This window comes from Portunus trituberculatus, chromosome 13 (genome assembly GCF_017591435.1).
Source record: "Portunus trituberculatus isolate SZX2019 chromosome 13, ASM1759143v1, whole genome shotgun sequence".
Taxonomy (NCBI): domain Eukaryota; kingdom Metazoa; phylum Arthropoda; class Malacostraca; order Decapoda; family Portunidae; genus Portunus; species Portunus trituberculatus.
The window spans coordinates 622,031-641,117 of record NC_059267.1 but is presented as its reverse complement, the minus strand read 5'-3'; the positions used below and the strand labels follow the sequence as shown (position 1 = coordinate 641,117).

General features: G+C 42.2%; 4 protein-coding genes across 4 annotated transcripts in view; all 4 read left to right on the top strand.

Annotated features, from left to right (window-relative positions):
• LOC123503047 (filaggrin-2-like) overlaps positions 1 to 36 on the top strand; it is a 2,621-nt gene extending 2,585 nt beyond the window's left edge. The window contains exon 2 of the mRNA XM_045252454.1: positions 1 to 36. This exon is cut by the window's left edge and continues 1,386 nt beyond it. The gene's annotated coding sequence lies outside the window, so the exon portion shown is untranslated.
• LOC123502938 (histidine-rich glycoprotein-like) overlaps positions 1 to 1,278 on the top strand; it is a 1,315-nt gene extending 37 nt beyond the window's left edge. Inside the window, exon 2 of the mRNA XM_045252231.1 lies at positions 67 to 1,278. Within this exon, the coding sequence (XP_045108166.1) occupies positions 67 to 1,278 (1,212 nt within the window). The remainder of the gene's footprint in view (positions 1 to 66) is intronic.
• Positions 1,279 to 9,265: 7,987 nt separating this feature from the next.
• Positions 9,266 to 11,254, top strand: LOC123503055 (U-scoloptoxin(01)-Cw1a-like). The gene is made up of 2 exons (XM_045252462.1): positions 9,266 to 9,314; positions 10,777 to 11,254. The coding sequence occupies exon 2, from the start codon at positions 10,787 to 10,789 to the stop codon at positions 11,162 to 11,164; it is 378 nt and encodes a 125-aa protein (XP_045108397.1). The 5' UTR covers positions 9,266 to 9,314; positions 10,777 to 10,786; the 3' UTR covers positions 11,165 to 11,254.
• Positions 11,255 to 15,500: 4,246 nt separating this feature from the next.
• Positions 15,501 to 17,839, top strand: LOC123503057 (U-scoloptoxin(01)-Cw1a-like). Its single transcript, XM_045252464.1, has 2 exons — positions 15,501 to 15,585; positions 17,333 to 17,839. The coding sequence occupies exon 2, from the start codon at positions 17,339 to 17,341 to the stop codon at positions 17,714 to 17,716; it is 378 nt and encodes a 125-aa protein (XP_045108399.1). The 5' UTR covers positions 15,501 to 15,585; positions 17,333 to 17,338; the 3' UTR covers positions 17,717 to 17,839.
• Positions 17,840 to 19,087: the final 1,248 nt, after the last annotated feature.

Below are 19,087 nucleotides of genomic sequence, written 5' to 3'. Positions count from 1 at the left end.
CAAAAAGAATCAGGGCCACACACTCCCTGAAAGACAAAATTCTCAGGGCCACATATTCCCCGAGAGACACAATTCCAAGGGACAGTTAACCGATGGACAGGATTTTCAGGGCCAGCCATTGTCAGAAAGCAAGAAAACTCAGGGTCACACACTCCTGAAGGAAAAAATTCTCAGGGCCACACATTCCCTGAGAGACAAAATTCCAAGGGACAGTTAAGCCATGGACAGGATTTTCAGGGCCAGCCATTGTCAGAGTCCAAAAATAATCAGGGCCACACGCTCCCTGAAGGCCAAAATACCAAGGACAAGTCACTCCATGGACAAAATTCTCAGGGCCACACAATCCCTGAGAGACAGAATTCCAAGGGACAGTTAAGCCATGGACAGGATTTTCAGGGCCAGCCATTGTCAGAAAGCAAGAAAAATCAGGGGTACACATTCCCTGATAAACAGAGTCCACAAGGCCACACATTCCCTGACACAAGTAATTCTAAGGGCCACTCTCTCCATGGACAGGATTATAAAGTCCACTCTCTTCATGGACAGGATTCTAAGGGCTACTCTCTCCATGGACAGGATTCTAAGGGCCACTCGCTCCATGGACAGGATTCTAAGGGTCACTCTCTCCATGGACAGGATTCTAAGGGCCACTCTCTCCATGGACAGGATTATAAAGGCCACTCTCTCCATGGACAGGATTATAAAGGCCACTCTCTCCATGGACAGGATTCTAAGAGCCAGTCAGTTCTAGAGAATCATAATTTTCAAGGCCAGTCAGTTCCAGAGAGTAAGAATTTTCAAACCCAGTTAGTTCCAGGGAGCAAGAATTTCCAAGGCCAGTCAGTTCCAAAGAGCCAGAAATTCCAAGGCCAGTCAGTTTCAGAGAGCAAGAACTTTCAAAGCCAGTCAGTTCCAGAAAAGCAGAATTTCCAGAGCCAATCAATTTCAGAGACCCAAAAATTCCAAAGCCAGTCAGTTCCAGAGGGCCACAATGACCAAGGCCAATCAATTCCAGAGAGCCAGAATTTCCAGAGCCAGTCAGTTTCAGAGAGCAAGAATTTTAAGGGCAAAAAATTCCCTGACAAACGATATTTTCAGGACTACTTGCTCCCTGACGCACAAAATTTTGCAGAACACACCCTCGCTGACAGGCAGAATGGCGAGGGCAGTGCAGTGACAGAGCAGGAGGTTCAAGACAGCGGGAGCAAAGTACCTCAGGATTCTACAAACTCTGATGAATATGACATTGGTGATCTGAGCGTCATTAAGCTGGGATAGAGAAAATTTGACTGGGGGACGTTTTTTAACCTAATCTATGAAAGGAGGGAGATAAGAACGTGAGATAAGTTTGGATAGACTCAAAACTTGACTGGGGAACATTTATTTTTAACCTAATCTATGAAAGGAGGGAGATAAAAACGTGAGATAAGTTTGGATAGACGCAAAACTTGACTGGGGGATATTTTTCTAACTTAATCTATGAAAGGAGAGTGATAAGAATGTGAGATAAGCTGCAAGAACCCTGTCAGTCTATGCATGTGACAGTCCTTGTGTAAAATCTCTATCTGTATCCATCTATCATGCTTATCTATAAATGTATCTATCTTAAACACACCTGTCTATATCTATCTGTCATCTTTATATCTATGTGTCTATTTTAAACCTCCCTGCTGACTCGACACTGCCAGCTTGATTAATGACGCTATTCCAGTCATTTATTTAGTCATGTATTAGCAATGTACCTTTATGCATCATGTAGAAACCCTTGTCTTTGTTCATGATTTTATGTCTTTAGATCAGATAGTGTTGCTTATCACAAACTCATTAGGGAGGATAGGAATGGTGGAGTTTGTGTTTCCTTTGTATTCCTTTGTGTTTTCCTGAAGTGCTGGTAATATAAAAGCCTTGAAAGCCAAATGTTTATGATTATGCAAACTTTCTAGAAACCGAATGGAGTATAAACTGAAAAAAAAAGATTAATGATGAAATAATGAATGTAAGATCTCAGTAATCATAACATAAGTACACACACACACACACACACACACACACACACACACACACACACACACATGCGCAATAAAGCCACACACAAACCACACCAAACAAGGGAGTGAAAACAAGGCCACGTACTAAAATATTCAAAACAATTATCCGACACCCACAAACCTTGGAATCTTTTGCACCTGAAACACCTTAATTACGCCCAGGTCGGGAGGAAGATTGGCGGGGGGAAAGAGATAATGGGATAGACGGTAGATGGGCGGTAGATGCAAAGGATAGAATTCACGGGAGAAGATGCAAAGGAACAGAGGGAACTAAAGGACTCATTTATGGCAACATCACTACTGAAAACGAGGAAAGAAGAAGAAGAAGAGAAAATAGAGAGAGTGAGATGGATGTGAGATGGAAGATAGAACGGTAGAACTACAAAAATTGAGAATCACGGAGGAAGATAAAAGAAAAGTAAGGAATTGAAGAGTATAGAGAAACAGGATAAAGAAGAAGAGAGAATGGCAACAACTAAATGGAAAATAAAGAAAGAAAAACAAAAGAAGAAAAATTTTAGTGAGATGAAAAATAGAACGGTGGAACTGCAAAGAATTAGAATAACAGAGGAAGATACAAAGAAAAGAAGAAAATGAAGACTATAGGAAAAACAATAAAGAAAAGAGAGTGGTAAGAACTAAACTAAAAACAACGAAAGGAGAATAAGACGAAAAACAGAGAGTGAAATGAAAGATAGAACGATGGAACTGCAAAGAATGAGAATAACAGAGGGAATTTGAGACTATAGAGAAAACAGGAGAAGAGAAAGAGGATTAGCAGGTGTTCTCAGGTGTTATCATAGCACCTGGCCGCCACCCCCCCCCCACCTAGACTACACCTGTGATGGGCTGATTGTTACGCATGTGAAGGTAATGACACGTTAATTGTTACTCTGACGCGCAGGTGATGGGTTAACTTTATCATCTCTCTCTCTCTCTCTCTCTCTCTCTCTCTCTCTCTCTCTCTCTCTCTCTCTCTCTCTCTCTCTCTCTCTCTCTCTCTCTCTCTCTCTCTCTCTTTGGCTTTCATCTGTCTTTTTTTTCCTCTCTCTCTCTCTCTCTCTCTCTCTCTCTCTAGATTTTACTTATTTCAGTCTCTCTTTATTATTTTCGTTTTATTGTATTTATCTCCTTGTTCGCTATTTCTAGTTTTTCTTCATTTTCTCTCATATTCTTGTGTTTCTCCCTCATTTTCTGTTTCCTCTTCAGTATTTTCTTCTTTTTCTTGCTTTCTTTCAGCCTTCTTCATCTTTCATTACCTTCACGTTCTTGCAATCCTTCTCTCTCTCTCTCTCTCTCTCTCTCTCTCTCTCTCTCTCTCTCTCTCTCTCTCTTGCATGTACTTCCTTTCTCATTTCCTTCTTTGGCTTACATCTCTATTTTTTTTCCTTCCCTTCTCTCTCTCTCTCTCTCTCTCTCTCTCTCTCTCTCTCTCTCTCTCTCTCTCTCTCTCCCCTTCATTCTTTCACCTTTAGTCCGTCACAGCTTCATCAACAAGTCTTTTAAATGGTCCAATAAACCTTGTCCTTCCTTTGTATTCCCTTCCTTTGTATTCTTTCCTTTGTATTCCCATCCTTCTACTATTTCTAGAGCTCATTTTAAGGATTTCAGGACTCTATTTCCCTTTCTTTTCTCTTTATCAATCTCGTGAGTAGCAGTTCTAATCCCTGGTGCTTCGTGTGGTTTGGTCCCCTCGTGGTTCTATCTTGCCGCTACTGTTTCCCATTTTTAGGATTTCAAGGTTCTATTTTCCTATCTCTCTCTCGTTCTCAGTATTCAAGTGTTCTATTTCCTTTTCTTTTCTCTTTATGAGTCTCAGTTTGTTTGAAGAAATTTGTCCCTGTCCTTTGACTAATTCTATCGGCTCTGCAAGGGGACTAGCGACTGAGTGGGCCTTTTTTCTTGGCCAGTCCTTCTCTCTTATATAAAAATAATCTTATGGTGCTTCGTGTTGTTTTGTGTCCCCTCGTGGTTCTATCCTGCCGCTACTGTTTACCATTTTTAGGATTTCAAGGTTCTATTTTCCTATCTCTTTCTCGTTCTCAGTATGTAAGTGTTATATTTCCCTTTCTTTTCTTTGTATCAATCTCATGAGTACAGTAGTTCTTTTAGTCCCTGGTACTTTCCTCGTGGTTCCTCCTGCTCTTCATTTTCGATATTTCACGATTCTTTTTCCCTTTCTCTCTCTCTCTCATTTTCATTATTTCAAGGTTCTGTTTCCCTTTCTCTCTCATTTTCAGTATTTCAGGATTTTTTTCCCTTTCTCTCTCTCATTTTCAGTATTTCAGGATTATGTTTTCCTTTTCTCTCTCATTTTCAGTATTTCAGGATTCTATTTCCCTTTCTCTTTCTTTTTATCAAAATCGTGAGTAGTATTCCTAATCTCTGGTGCTTGTTCTTCCTCTGAGTTCCCTCGTGCTTCCTCCTGCCGCTGCTGCTTGCAATTTTCAGGATTTCAGGAGTCCATTTTCTTTCTCTTTCTTATTTTCATGATTTCAAGGTTCTGTTTTCCTTCCTCTTTCTCATTTTCAGGACTCAATTCTCCTTTCATGGGTAGCAGTTTTAATCTCTGCTGCTTGATCTTCCTCTGTGTTCCCTCGTGCTTCCTCCTGCCGCTGCTGCTCCTTACTTTCCTATTTCAGGGTTGGTGTGAACTTGAGGGAGCTTGGGCAATGCTTCCCAGCCTCGCCTTTCGGTATGCTAATGTCCACAACGAAAGGGAGGGTACGGAATGCCTCCTCCTCATGCCTCCTCCTTTCCTTCCCCTCCCCGTCCTCTCCCTCCTTCTCTAACACCACTCTTCTCTTCCTCAGCCTTTCTCTCCTCCTCTTCCTCCTCTTCTTCCTCCTCCCCCTCTTCCTTTTTCTCTTCCTCACTCAATCCTTCAACACTTCAGCCTATGAACTTCTCTTATACTCTTTACACTAGCAATACCCTCCTCCTCCTCCTCCTGGCTCTGGCTCTCCCCTTTCTTCCCTTTCACTTTCCTCCTCCTCTTCCTCCTCTTCCTCTTCCTTCCCTTCTCCACAGCGCACCGCCTCACGTCCTTTCTACTCGTCATGTCTTTTTTCAATGTCTGTTTTTTACCGCCTTTATGGCAACGTGTATTGTGTCCCGTGTCCTTTGCGTCAAGATGAAATTGTGTGTGTGTGTGTGTGTGTGTGTGTGTGTGTGTGTGTGTGTGTGTGTGTGTGTGTGTGTGTGTGTGTGTGTGTGTGTGTGTGTGTGTGTGTGTGTGTGTGTGTGTGTGTGTGTGTGTGTGTGTTACTAACCATTGCCAGTATTCTAACTGTGATTTCGCACTATATAAAACACTAATACTATCACTAACTACTAACTAAACATTCTCACTGCCCTCTCACGCCACGTACATTTTCAAACAACCATCATTATCTCCTAAACACCACAAATATACACAACACACTGTCTACTTAGTCTCAATGTCCTTCTCTTCATCTTCCCACGTGTCTCTCTCAGTATCTCTCCCTCTGTGCAATCCCCGGCCTTGTGTTGTGTCGCCCCTCAGTCAACATTCTTACAAACATGATATTCCTCCCTCTACAAATAAATGGCACAAGCTTACCTCACCCCCAGCCTTTGCCTTTTACACCTGAGCGAGCACGGGTCCTTAGGTGTCTCTGTCTCGCTGTTTTCTGTAGTACTCTTGCCTCTGTTTCGTCCTGTTGTCAGTGTTCTCAGTAGTGTATCCAGGCACCTTCTTTCTGTGGATAAATAAGGTATATTAATCCCTTCAGTACCATGATGCGTCTTCATATTCAATTTGTTTTCTATTTGGTAATTTTATACAGCTTCAGAAACTCATGTGGGGGATTAAAACAGTAGAGAACGTGGCCATTACTCTTCTGACCTTCATAGACCGTTCCCAATACCAATAAAAGGGTCTAATCGTACACAAATCTCAAGGGAAAAGTGTGTCCCAGTACTAAAGGGGTTAATACTTTCTTTCTCTGTCTCCCTGTTTCGTCCTTCAGTCAATATTCCTGTCCGTTTTCCCTCTATGAATAAACAAGATGGAATATGCTACCACTACCTACTTCTCATCCGTATCTCTGAATGTACCTAATCTCTTCCTGCAGACTGTATCTATCTGAGTCTACGAAGCAAATAAGAGAGACACGTATAAGCAGATATAAATTAAAAGCTGCAAAAAATTGGATTCAAAACACAGAGAGATAGTGTATTGTAACCAAGCTTATCTGTTTATTTATTGTGTATTAGTATGCGTTGTATTGTCTTTCCCTTGTGTACATTGAAGGTAATTAAGACACTGAGAGGCAATTAATTAAACAAATGAAGGGAGCATTGCGCAGCCTGGCACCGTGATTAATGATGAGATAAGAGCGTGATTGGGAGAAATTATTATCATTATTATTATCATTGTTAATGTTATTATTATTATTATTATTATTATTATTATTATTATTATTATTATTATTATTATTATTATTATTATTTATTATTATTATTATTATTATTATTATTATTATTATTATTATTATTATTATTATTATTATCATTATTATTATTATTATTATCATTATTATTATCATTATTATTACTATTATTATCATTATCATTATCATTATTATTACTACTATGAATGTTGGTTCTGCTACTACTACTACTACTACTACTACTACTACTACTACTACTACGACAACAACAACTACTACTACTTAATACCACTAGCACTACTACTACTTTTACTACTACTACTACTACTACTACTACTACTACTACTACTACTACTACTACTACTACTTTTTCTAACTGTGGGTCTAAGGTCGAGGAAAACAAATAAATACATCAGCATCAAAAATCAATGAATAGATAAACGGAAGACGAATAACAATGGATTGAGAAACACTAAGAGTTAAAATTTATTACTGCGTGTGTGTGTGTGTGTGTGTGTGTGTGTGTGTGTGTGTGTGTGTGTGTGTGTGTGTGTGTGTGTGTGTGTGTGTGTGTGTGTGTGTGTGTGTGTGTGTGTGTGTGTCGTATCGTTTCATGTATCTTTTATTCCCTTTTTGTTTGTTTATATTCTCTTGGATGTCTGTCTGTCTGTCTGTCTGTCTGTCTGTCATTATTTCCCTATTTTACCTGCTTTCTGCTTATCTACCTTTCCTCGACCATTCCCCCCCTTTCTTTCTCTCTCTCTCTCTCCTTCCCCACACCCCCGCATCAATATAGTGACACGTGAAAGGGAGGGAGAGGAGGGAGGGGAGGGAGGGAATGGTGGGGAAGGAGGGGAGGGGGGGAGGGCCAGACAGGGATTGGGGTGAAGGCTGAGGCGATGGAAAATTGTTGCTACTTTTGTCGAAAATAATGGAGAGGAGAAAAATCTGCAACAAGAAAGTGCAAGAGAGAGAGAGAGAGAGAGAGAGAGAGAGAGAGAGAGAGAGAGAGAGAGAGAGAGAGAGAGAGAGAGAGGTGTGTCTGATTATAACGATGTGTGTGTGTTTACCTATTTCTTTCGCTTTATTTTTACTGTCTATCTATCTTCCTCTATTTATTTACCTATTTATCTCTCTTTTTTTTTTACAGGACAAGTTAATTTTTCGGTGTTGTAAAGCTATAAACACAAAAATATCGATGGTTCTTTCACTTAAAAAATTCACACATACAATTAAAACAATACTAACATAATTTTACTTATCTATTAATCTATCTATTTATTTATTTATTTGTTTACAGTGCTTATTTATCTATTTATTTATTTTCTTTATTTATCTATTTAGTTATTTATATTATCAAATCAACAAAGTAACATCGCGCATCTCAAAACACAAGGAAACAATGTACCTTTCCTTTATAACTGTCGTACACTGTCCCAGCATTACCACTAATATAATTTCGCTTATCTATTTATCTATTTATTTATTCATATTATCAAGTCAACAAAGCAACATCGCGCATCTCAGAACACAAGGAAACTATCGTACCTCTCCTTTATAACTGTCGTACACTCTCTTTACAATGCGACTCTCTTAATTTTGCTTATTTATTTATCTATTAATTTATTTATACTATTAAGTAACATCGCACATCTCAAAACACATGGAAACTATCGTATCTTTCCTTTATAACTGTCATACACTGCCCCTTACATCGCCACAATTGCAAAACAGAAGAGGAACAAAACTATCTTCCTACACACACACACACACACGCACACACAGAGCTGCCCTTGTCAACAAACCACCTTCATTACAATAACAACGAGGAAGACACGGCTAATTAGAACTGTAGTGGTCAGGTAACACGTAATTCCAGGTAAACTCCCCTTCATTCTTACCGCTTGTTACCACCACCACCACCACCACCACCACCAACACTACCACCACCACCACCAACAGCGGCAGTAACAGTGTGACATCACCACTAGTGTCTCCTCCCTCTACCTATGATTAATGGTCTCGCCTCTTCCTCCTCCTCCTCCTCCTCCTCCTCAGATATTTGCATTCTTCCCTTGTCTTGTCTTTGTTTGTTCTTCATTCTCAAGTTTTTTTTCTTTTCCTCTTTCTACTCTTCCTTTTTCCTCTTCTTCCTTCTCTTCCTTTTTCTCCTCCTATCTTACTTTCAATTCTTTCTTCTCTTCTTCTTCTTCTTCTTCATTCGGTTTTCCTCTCCTTTTCCTCCTCCTCCTTTTCTTTCTCTAATTTTCTTTCTCTTTTTCTTTCTCTACTTTTTCCCTACTTCATTATCTTCCTCTTCTTCCTTTTCCTTGCTTCTCCTCCTCTTCTTCAAAGCGCATCATCACCGAGACATCATCATCATCATCATCATTATCATCATCACCACCACCGTCACCATCACTATCATCATCATCATCACCATCATCATCATCATCATCATCATCATCATCACCATTACTCCTCTTCTTCATTTACTCTACTACTCTTATCACCACCACCACCACCACCACCGCCATCACCACCACCAGCACCGCCACCACCACCACCAGAATTGAGAGTCACTCTCTTTCTAACGTATAAGTCAAGGTGGCCACGCAGGAAGAGGAGGAGGAGGAGGAGGAGGAGTAGAAAGGTGGGCAGGCAGACAGTCAGGTGGGCAAGAGGGCGGCATCTCCTGTGGGCTGAAGATGACCCACCCTCTCCCCCCTTCTCTCTCTCTCTCTCTCTCTCTCTCTCTCTCTCTCTCTCTCTCTCTCCCGTCTCTCTCCTGAAGGTATATAAGAGAGCAGGAACCTTTTGCCTTCGTCAGTTCATCTCGAGTCTTCTGCCTGTGAGTAGCAAGGTGGCTCTCTCTCTCTCTCTCTCTCGCTCTCTCTGCGTGTCCATCTCCCTGTCTCATTCTTAACTCCCTTTTTCTCTATATTTCTTCCTCATTCTCGTTTCCTTTTCCCTTTCTCACTCTCACTCACTCTTTTTATCTCTCTTTTTCTCTATTCTTCTCTCTCATGTGGACATTCCTCACTCTCGTTTTCCCTTCTATTATCTCTCCTCATTTCTCATTCCTCTTTCCCTTTCTCTTCCTCACACGATCCTCTTTCTACATTTGGTCTGACTGAAGGCGTTTCAAGACCAACTGACGAGGACTCTGGTTTGCTGATTTGCTGTCTGACTGGCTGACTGGCTGGCTGGCTTGCTGACTGGCTGGGTAGCTTGCTGTCTGGCTGGCAGGCTGGCTGGATGGCTGGTTGGCTTGCTAGCTTGCTGTAAGGTGGGCTTGATGGCTGGCTGACGAGGTGACTTCCTGGCTTGTTGATGTGTATGTGGTCTGTGCTGACGAAGGGCAAATTCTACAGACTGACGTGGATTTGGATCAGTAGTGCAGACTGACGCGGCAATGGGCGACGGTGAAGACTGACAAGGAGACAGACGCCTTCAGACATCAATAGGCGAGTTTCTTTCTGACCAACGAGGATTGTGAACTTGTATAAACTGACGAGGAAGAAAATTGACGACTTCCACTTAACACTAGACGAGGAATTTGAACAAGTAGCGTATACTGAGGAAGTCGGCGACGATTCAGACTTGTAGAGCAACGAAAGCGAAAGATGATGACTCCAGATTCCTGAGACACAAAAGCACGTGATTTAGAGGGAGAAAAGTAGATGGAGACACAAATTAATGAAGACAAAAGTAAAACTAAAGACTGTAGACTCCTGAAATACAAACGAATGAGGTCTAAGTACACGAAAATTCAAACAAATGACGAAAGACAACTAAAACTCGTATCAAGACTTTTGCTCACTAATTTTGGCTAACCCTTCTTATCTTTCGAGAACCAGCACTCAAGTGAGCATTTTTTTTTAACATTGCGTTGCCCTTAGCTGGACTTCTCTTCCACATAAAAAAAGCACACACACACACACACACACACACACACACACACACACACACACACACACCACGTAGTGTAGTGGTTAGCACGCTCGACTCACAATCGAGAGGGCCGGGTTCGAATCCCGGCGCGGCGAGGCAAATGGGCAAGCCTCTTAATATGTAGCCCCTGTTCACCTAGCAGTAAATAGGTACGGGATGTAACTCGAGGGGTTGTGGCCTCGCTTTCCCGGTGTGTGGAGTGTGTTGTGGTCTCAGTCCTACCCGAAGATCGGTCTATGAGCTCTGAGCTCGCTCCGTAATGGGGAAGACTGGCTGGGTGACCAGCAGACGACCGAGATGAATTACACACAGACACAAAGGCACGGCGCGAGGCATTTAAGTCAACCACTCTCCCTCAGCACCGCCACAATGAAGGTCCTCGCCGTGGTTCTGTGCCTCGCCGCCGCCGCCTCCGCCCGAATGGCCTACACTTTCTCAGACGGGTACCTGGACATCCTCGGCGCCGAACCTGTGCAAAACTTCGACTGCGTGGGGCGTGCTTATGGCTACTACGCTGACGTCTCCACTGACTGCCGGGTGTTCCATGTATGTCTGCCTATCACTGACGACGCAGGAGAGCTCGCCGAGACTGCCCACTTCTCCTTCTTCTGCGGTAACCAAACAATCTTCAGCCAGGAATCTCTCACATGCGCACACTCCGACCTTGCCTTCCCATGCGCTGAGGCTGAGTCACTTTACGATTCCTCCAATGCAGACTTCGGTGTGATCCCAGAAGATAATCAGTAACTCCCTCCTGGCCGCTTCCCGACGCTTCTCATGTACAGCTTGTGTGTGTTTGTTGTATTCCATTAATAAAAGAGCATTTTTTTGTATTCATATCCATGTCTTAATGATCCTTCTGGGGGCAGACGCGAGAGAGACGAGGCGAGGCAAGACGAGGCAAGGCGAAGCTGGGTGAGGTAAGGTGTGTCTTGTCTGGCTTTTAGTTCGTATTCTGCGCTTCACCTCCACTATTTCAAAAGGCCTTTATTGAATTTCACACGAGTTTTAAGGGTATTTTTACGTTTCTAGAGACAGAGTGACGAGATTTCTACATGTTTAACTAGAGAAACAGTCATGGAAACGCGCCTAGTCATCTCTGCGGCCTTGCAAAACAGTCGTGGTGAGAGACCAAAGCGTTTCTGAATACGAGCCTTGGTGTTTGGCTTGGTGATCTATTATGAATCTGTTATTGTTTGCTTTCCATTCTTATCCTTCCTCTGTGGTGATGCTCTTCTTCTCTTACCTTCTTCCCTTCCTTCTCTTTCTTGTCCTCGTCCTGTTTCTCTTTTTTATACTCTTTATCCTTTCTTATACTTTCTTTCATTCGTTCATGTTTTTTTTTTTATTCTTCTTCGTCTCCGTTTTTTCCTCCTCCTCCTCCTTCTCCTCTTTCTCTCACTTCTTGTCTTCGTCCTCTTCTTTATATATCCTTTCTTATACTTTCTTTCACTAGTTCGTTTTTTGCATTTCTTACTCTTCTTTGTCTCCGGTTTTTCCTCCTCCTCCTCCTCCTCCTCCTCCTCCTTCTCCTCTTTCCCTACAATTCCTATATAGTTGTTATCACCCGTTATTCTTCTTCCTTCTTTGTTATTTTCTTTTGAAAACACCATTACACTCATTCCTTCTTTTCCATCTGTCTGTCCCATCTCTCTCTCTCTCTCTCTCTCTCTCTCTCTCTCTCTCTCTCTCTCTCTCTCTCTCTCTCTCTCTCTGCTGGTTAAAAAGCCTGAAGGTCAATAGGAAAATATTGCCCAACTCTCCTCCTCCTCCTCCTCCTCCTCCTCCTCCTCCTCCTCCTCCTCTCCCTTTCACCCTCCTTTTGCCTTTCACTTATCGTATTCTTCTCTTCCTTCCATTTACACTCTCCCGTCTCTCTCTCTCTCTCTCTCTCTCTCTCTCTCTCTCTCTCTCTCTCTCTCTCTTTCACATGTTTATGGTCACATGAGTAATGAGAGATGTGTCTTGTAGCCTTGAAGAGGAGGAGGAAGAGGAGGAGGAGGAGAAGGAGGAGGAGGAGGAGGAGGAGGAGGAGGAGGAGGAAGAGTAGGGGGAAACACTGCATAACAAGTGAATATCTTGCTATATCTATGCACGTACGCCTCCTCCTCCTCCTCCTCCTCCTCCTCCTCCTCCTCCTCCTCCTCCTCCTCCTCCTCCTCCTCCTCCTCCTCCTCCTCCTCCTCCTCCTCCTCCTCCTCCTCCTCCTCCTGCCTCCTTCACCTGCCGCCAATTAAAAGGTTATCACTGATCACCTGAGGGAGTTAATTAAAGGTAAAAAAATATTCAAACCCTCGCAATACATAATCATTTTAAGTATATACATTACTACTAATTGTTCCTCCTTTGTGTTCCTTTGCCTTTCCTTTGTTTTGGGAGAGAGAAAGAGAGAGAGAAAGAGAGAGAGAGAGAGAGAGAGAGAGAGAGAGAGAGAGAGAGAGAGAGAGAGAGAGAGAGAGAGAGAGAGAGAGAGAGAGAGAGAGAGAGAGAGAGAGAGAGAGATAAGAAGGAATGAAAAGGTAGAAACTAAAAGAAGGAATGAAAAAAAGATTAAAAAAGAAAAAAAAATGAAATGAAAAAATGAAAAGAAAAAAATAAGAAAAAGAAAAAAATGAAAAAAGGAGGATAAATTGATAAGAAGGAATAAAAAGTAAAAAATAAAAGAAAAAATAAAAGGAAAAGAGATGAACAGATGGAAGAAAAAGAGAACAACAGCACGAGGAGATAAAGAAGGGAGATATTCAAAAGCCAAAAAAAAAGGACAGACAAACAAACAAGACTCGTGAAAACAATTATCAGGGTAACACAGGTAATGCATTCACACAAACACGAGGCGATAGGGAATAACGGGACGAGGTCAGGGTAGGTGAAGCTGAGGCGTCTGGCGGAGAAGGGAAGGGAAGGGAAGAGGAAGACAAGGGAGAAGAAGCGAAGGATAAGGAAGGGAAGGGAAGAAAAGTGAAGATAAGGAAAGAGAAGGGAAGGGAAGGGAAGGAGGAGAGAAGAGAATAGGAAAGGAAGGGAAGAGAAAGGAAGAGAAGAGAAGAGAGGAGAGGCGAAAAGAAGAGAAGAGAAGGGAAGGGAAGGAGAAGAGAATGGGTTAGGTGAAGCTGAGGCGTCTGGCGGAGAAGGGAAGGGAAGAGGGAGGGAAGGGAAGGGAAGAGGAAGACAAGGGAGAAGAAGCGAAGGATAGGGAAGAAGGAAGAAAAGAAGATAAGGAAAGAGAAGGAAGGAAGGAGGATAGAGAGAATAGGAAGGAAGGAAGAGAAAGGAAGAGAAGAGAGGAGAGGCGAAAGGAAGAGAGAAGGAAGGAAGGAAAGGGTTAGATGAAGCTGAGGCGTCTGACGGAGAAGGAAGGGAAGAGAAGGAGGGAAGGAAGAGGAAGACAAGGGAGAAGAAGAAAGGAAGGGAAGAGGGAAGAAAGAAGATAAGGAAAGAGAAGGGAAAGGAAGGGAAGGAGGAGAAAAGAGAATGGGAAGGAAAGGGAAGGAAGAAGAAGAAGAGAAGGAAGGAAAGGAAGGAGTGAGAAACATCACTGGGTCAGGTCAAGACAGGTGTGTGTGTGTCAAGTGTGTGTGTGTGTGTGTGTGTCATGTGTGTGTGTGTGTGTGTGTGTGTGTGTGTGTGTGTGTGTGTGTGTGTCATTACTTGAGAGGTGCGAGACGGATGGCTAGAAGAGAATACGGTGAATACAGTTTTAATTACAGGTTTCCTTGGAGACTTTAGCGAGCTGGCCTTATCTTCCACACTAAGGAGAAGAAAGGAGTTTTGCTTCTACTTACATAACTCCTCCAATACTGGGACACATTTTTTACCTTGAGATTTGTATACGATTAAACCACTTTGTTGACGTTCGGAAGAGTCTATGGAGGTCAGAAGATTAATGGCCATAGTCCTCAATATTCTAATCCCCTTCAATAAAGGGATACATTTTTACCTTGAAATTTGTGTACGATTAGACCATTTTATTGACATTAGGAAGGTCTGTAGAGGTCAGAAGATTAATGTCCAAAGTCTTCACTATTTTAAACCCCTTCTGTACTGGGACACATTTTGCCTTGAGATTTGTGTATGATTAGACCATTTTATTGACAATAGGAAGGGTCTGTGGAGGTCAGAAGATTAATGGCCACAGTATTCACTATTCTAATCCCCACATGAGTTTCTGAAGTGGTATAAAATCACCAAATAGTCACCAGAATTAATATGGAAACGCGTCATGGTACTAGGGGGGTTAAGACTATCATTATTTTGCTTTTAAGAGGTGTTTTGATGGGAACAATAAAGGAATTTTACTTTTAAGAGTAGTATTAAGTTTCTATCTAAGACTTACATTCAAAGGGTAATAAGAGCCTGATTGGTAAAGGAAGGAGGAAGACAAAGGGACAAAGGGAAATTATTGAAAGATTTATTGATTTCTCACGCCATTTAAGTCATCTTCCTATGTGTGTGTGTGTGTGTGTGTGTGTGTGTGTGTGTGTGTGTGTGTGTGTGTGTGTGTGTGTGTGTGTGTGTGTGTGTGTGTGTTCGTGGGATTAGTAACGGGTAGGTATGATGTGCTTATCTAAGACTACTACTATTACTACTGTGTGATTTTCTATCCTACTAACGCACGCACGCAGACACACACACACACACACACACACACACACACACACACACACACACACACACACACATAATAATAATAATAATAATAATAATAATAATAATAATAATAATAATAATAATAATAATAGTAAAATAGAATAAAAGATAAATATTCCTTTTCACAACGCATCTCTTCCTCCTCCTCCTCCTTCTCTCGTGTCCTTTCATATAGCCACTTAACCCCAAAATTACCCATATATTCCTCGGGCGTCAGAAGGCGGAAGTCACGGTCACTGAAGGAGGAGGAGGAGGAGGAGGAGGAGGAGGAGGAGGAGGAGGAGGAGGAGGAGGAGGAGGAGGAGGAGGAGGAGGAAAGAGAGAGAGAAGGAGAGAGATAAAAAAAAAGGTATTTGTGATGACTTTAGCACGAGGACGAGTCTCTCTCTCTTCCTCTCTCCCTCTATCTCTCCCTCTCTCTCTCTCTCTCCTCTCTCTCTCTCTACTCTCCCAGGCCCTCCAGGTATAAAAGGGCCATCCATTCCTTCCAGTGTCGTCAGTTCATTCCAGCACCTCCTCCAGTGAGTACCGCCTCCTCCTCCTCCTCCTCCTCCTCTTCCTTCTTCTCCTCCTCCTCCTCACGAGTCACGCTCCCAGCCTTCACGATCCAAGCGGCCTCCTTCGCCTTCCCACGGATTCACTTTCTACGCGAGTCATCTTCTGTGTCTTCTTCGTTTTCTTCGCTCTCATCTTCTTTTCTTCTTCTTTGTTTTTCTTGTCGTCTTCTATTTTCTTGTTTTTCTTCCGTTTCCCATTTTCTTCTATTTTTTAATCTGTCATCGTCACTTTCTTCGCGAGTCTTCTTCTGTGTCTTCTTCGTTTTCTTCACTCTCGTCTTCTCTTCTTTCTTCTTTTCTTCTCTTTTGGTTTTCTCGTCGTCTTTGATTTTGCGTCTTTATGTTTCTTTTTATTTTTTAGTTTTCTTTGTCTTCGTCACTTTCTACGCGAGTCTTCTTCAATGTCTTTCTTCTTCGTTTTCTTCACTGTCTTCTTTCCTTCGGCTCTGTTTTCCTCGTCGTCTTCTAATTTTTCTTGTTTTTCGTCTTTTTTTTGTTTTTTTCTTATATTTTTTTTTAGTCTTTTTTTTTAATCTGTCATCTTCACTTTCTACGCTAATCTTCTCTTGAGTCTTCTTCGTTTTCTTCAGTGTCTGCTTTTCTTTGCGTTTGTTTACCTTGGCGTCTTATATTTTCTTCTTTTTTTCTCCTTTGTTTTTTCTTTTCAGTCTTCTTTTTCATCATTCTTTTCGTCTTCTTCGTTTCAAATTTTTCTTCACTTTCGTCTTTATCATCGACTTCTGCTCCGTCTACTTGTGTTTCTTCTTTATTTACTTCTTTATCAATTTTATCCTTTCTAAAGATTCTATATATCTGTTTTCCTTATTATCTTCTTCCTTATCTTACCTTGCATTTTTATCCTGTTTTCTCGTGCTTTCATATACTTTCCTCCTCCTCCTCCTTCAACACTAACTCCTCCTCGTCCTCCTCCACCAGAACCACCTTCACCACCATCACCACCTCCACCTCCTCCTCCACCTCTGTTCTCTCATTCATTCCCTTCTCTATCCCTTCAGTTCATTTGCCTAAAAATGTTCCCACGCCTCGTCACTTGTAAACACACTCAAACACGTGGCCTCTCACTGTGACCTTGTGTGTGTGTGTGTGTGTGTGTGTGTGTGTGTGTGTGTGTGTGTGTGTGTGTGTGTGTGTGTGTGTGCGGGAGTCATTAGCGTGGGGAACTTTCTAACACCCACTATGATGAGTGCTGTATAAGGAAGGAGTAGTGACAGCAAGGGTCGGTCGGTCGGGTATATACTAAGGCTGTGTTCCTCAGTGAGATCATTAACTTGACACTTTCATTCACTCCCTCCTTCCCATTTTTCTAGACTTTCTATCCGTGGCACCGTAACCTATCCTAACTTAATCCCTTCAGTATCGAAACGTATTTTTACCTTGTTTTTTTGGGTATGATTAGACGATTTTATTTGCATTAAGAAGGGTCTATGGAGGTCAGAAGTCTAATGGCCTAAGTCTTCACTATTCTAATCTCACATATAAGTTTCTGAAGCTGTATAAACCTCCACATATGTTTTTTGAAGCTGTATAAAATCACCAAAATAGTAACCAGAGTGAATATGGAAACGCGTCCTGGTATGAAAGAGATGATCCTAATAATCACTCTTTTTATCCCACTCCAGAACACAGTGGTCCTCGGAGTGTTGATCTAACCTAACTTGACCTCATCACTCTCTGTCTCTCTCTCACCAAGAACACAATGAAGGTCCTCGCCGTGGTTCTGTGCCTCGCTGCCGCCGCCTCTGCCCGCATGGCTTACACTTTCTCAGACGGGTACCTTGACATCCTCGGTGCTGAACCTGCCCAGAACTTTGACTGCGTGGGTCGCCCTTACGGCTACTACGCTGACGTGCCCACAGACTGCCGGGTGTTCCACGTGTGTCTGCCTATCAATGACGAGGTGGGCGAGGTGGTGGAAACCCATCACTTCTCCTTCTTCTGCGGCAACCAAACAGTGTTCAGCCAGGAGTCCCTCACGTGCGCACACCCACAAGAGGCCTTCCCCTGCGCCGAGGCTGAGTCCCTTTACGATTCCTCTAACGCGGACTTCGGAAGGATCCCCGAGGAGAACTTGTAACGACCCTTCCCGCCACGATGCCGTCTCCCCGTCCCACCTCTGCCCCATCCCGCCCTGTCCCTCGCCTCTCTCCTTCCTCCATGCTGTACAACGCTGAGCGATATTAAAAGTATATGTTGAATATCTGTGCCTCTCTCTTGTCTTCTCCCGTGGTATGATTGCTGTGACGCTGTGACTTCCTCTGTGACACTGTGACATGCCTGCAACGTTGTGACATCTCCTGTGATACCTTGACATCTGTGAACGCTTTAACCCTCTCTGTGTGGCATTTGCTGTGGAATCTGATACTGTTCCTTTACCATGCAGTGACAAGAAACAGACTGCAGTGTATATATCTCCAAGGGAACTCAAGGTACAGGTCTCCTGCACCACACAGACTTCACAGACAGCCTTTCACTGCCTTCAACATGTCAAAAATAGATCTGATACTGTTACTTTATCATGGAGGGACGAGAAACAGACTGCTGTGTAAATATCTTCGAGGGAACTCAAGGTACAAGTCTTTTGCACCACACAGACTTCACTGACAACATTTCACTGATTTCAAAATGTTAGAAATATACTAAAACATCACAGCTTCTATCTTTCACTGCCTTCAAAATGTCAAAAATATTTAAAACCATCACAACTTTAATCTTCCACTACCTTCAAAATGTAAAAAATATTTAAAACCATCACAGCTTTCATCTTTCACTGCCTTCAAAATGTCAAAAATATACAAAACATCACAGCTTTCATCTTTCACTGCCTTCAAAATGTCAAAAATATACAAAACCATCACAGCTTTAATCTTATACTACCTTCAAAATGTCAGAAATATACAAAACCATCACAACCTTAATTTTTCACTGCCTTCAAAATGTCAAAAGTAGATAAAACCATCATAGCTTTCATCTTTCACTGCCTTCAAAATGTCAAAAATATACAAAACCATCACAGCTTCGATCTTTCACTACCTTCAAAATGTCAGAAATATACAAAACGATCACATCTTCCATCTTTCACTGCCTTCGAGGTGTTAGAAAGACGTATCAGCTTCAAAACACTTCCTCCTTCATGGAACATTATATCTTCATTAGGTTAGGTTAGGTTAGGTTAACTTGGGTTAGGTTAGGTTAAATTAGGTTAGGTTACATTAGATTAGGTTATGGCAGGTTACGTTGGTTTAGGTTGGGTTAGGTTAGGTTAGGTTGGGTTGGTTTGGGTTAGGTTAGGTTGTTTCTTGATATTCCTTTCACTGACGCACTAAAACCATGCAGGAAAAAAGCCATAATCATTTTCTTCTCCCAGTAAGAGTGTTGTCCTGAGCATGTGCTAAGTGAGTCCATAAAAATAATGGTCTGCGGTTAATCATGTGATCATAAGGGAATA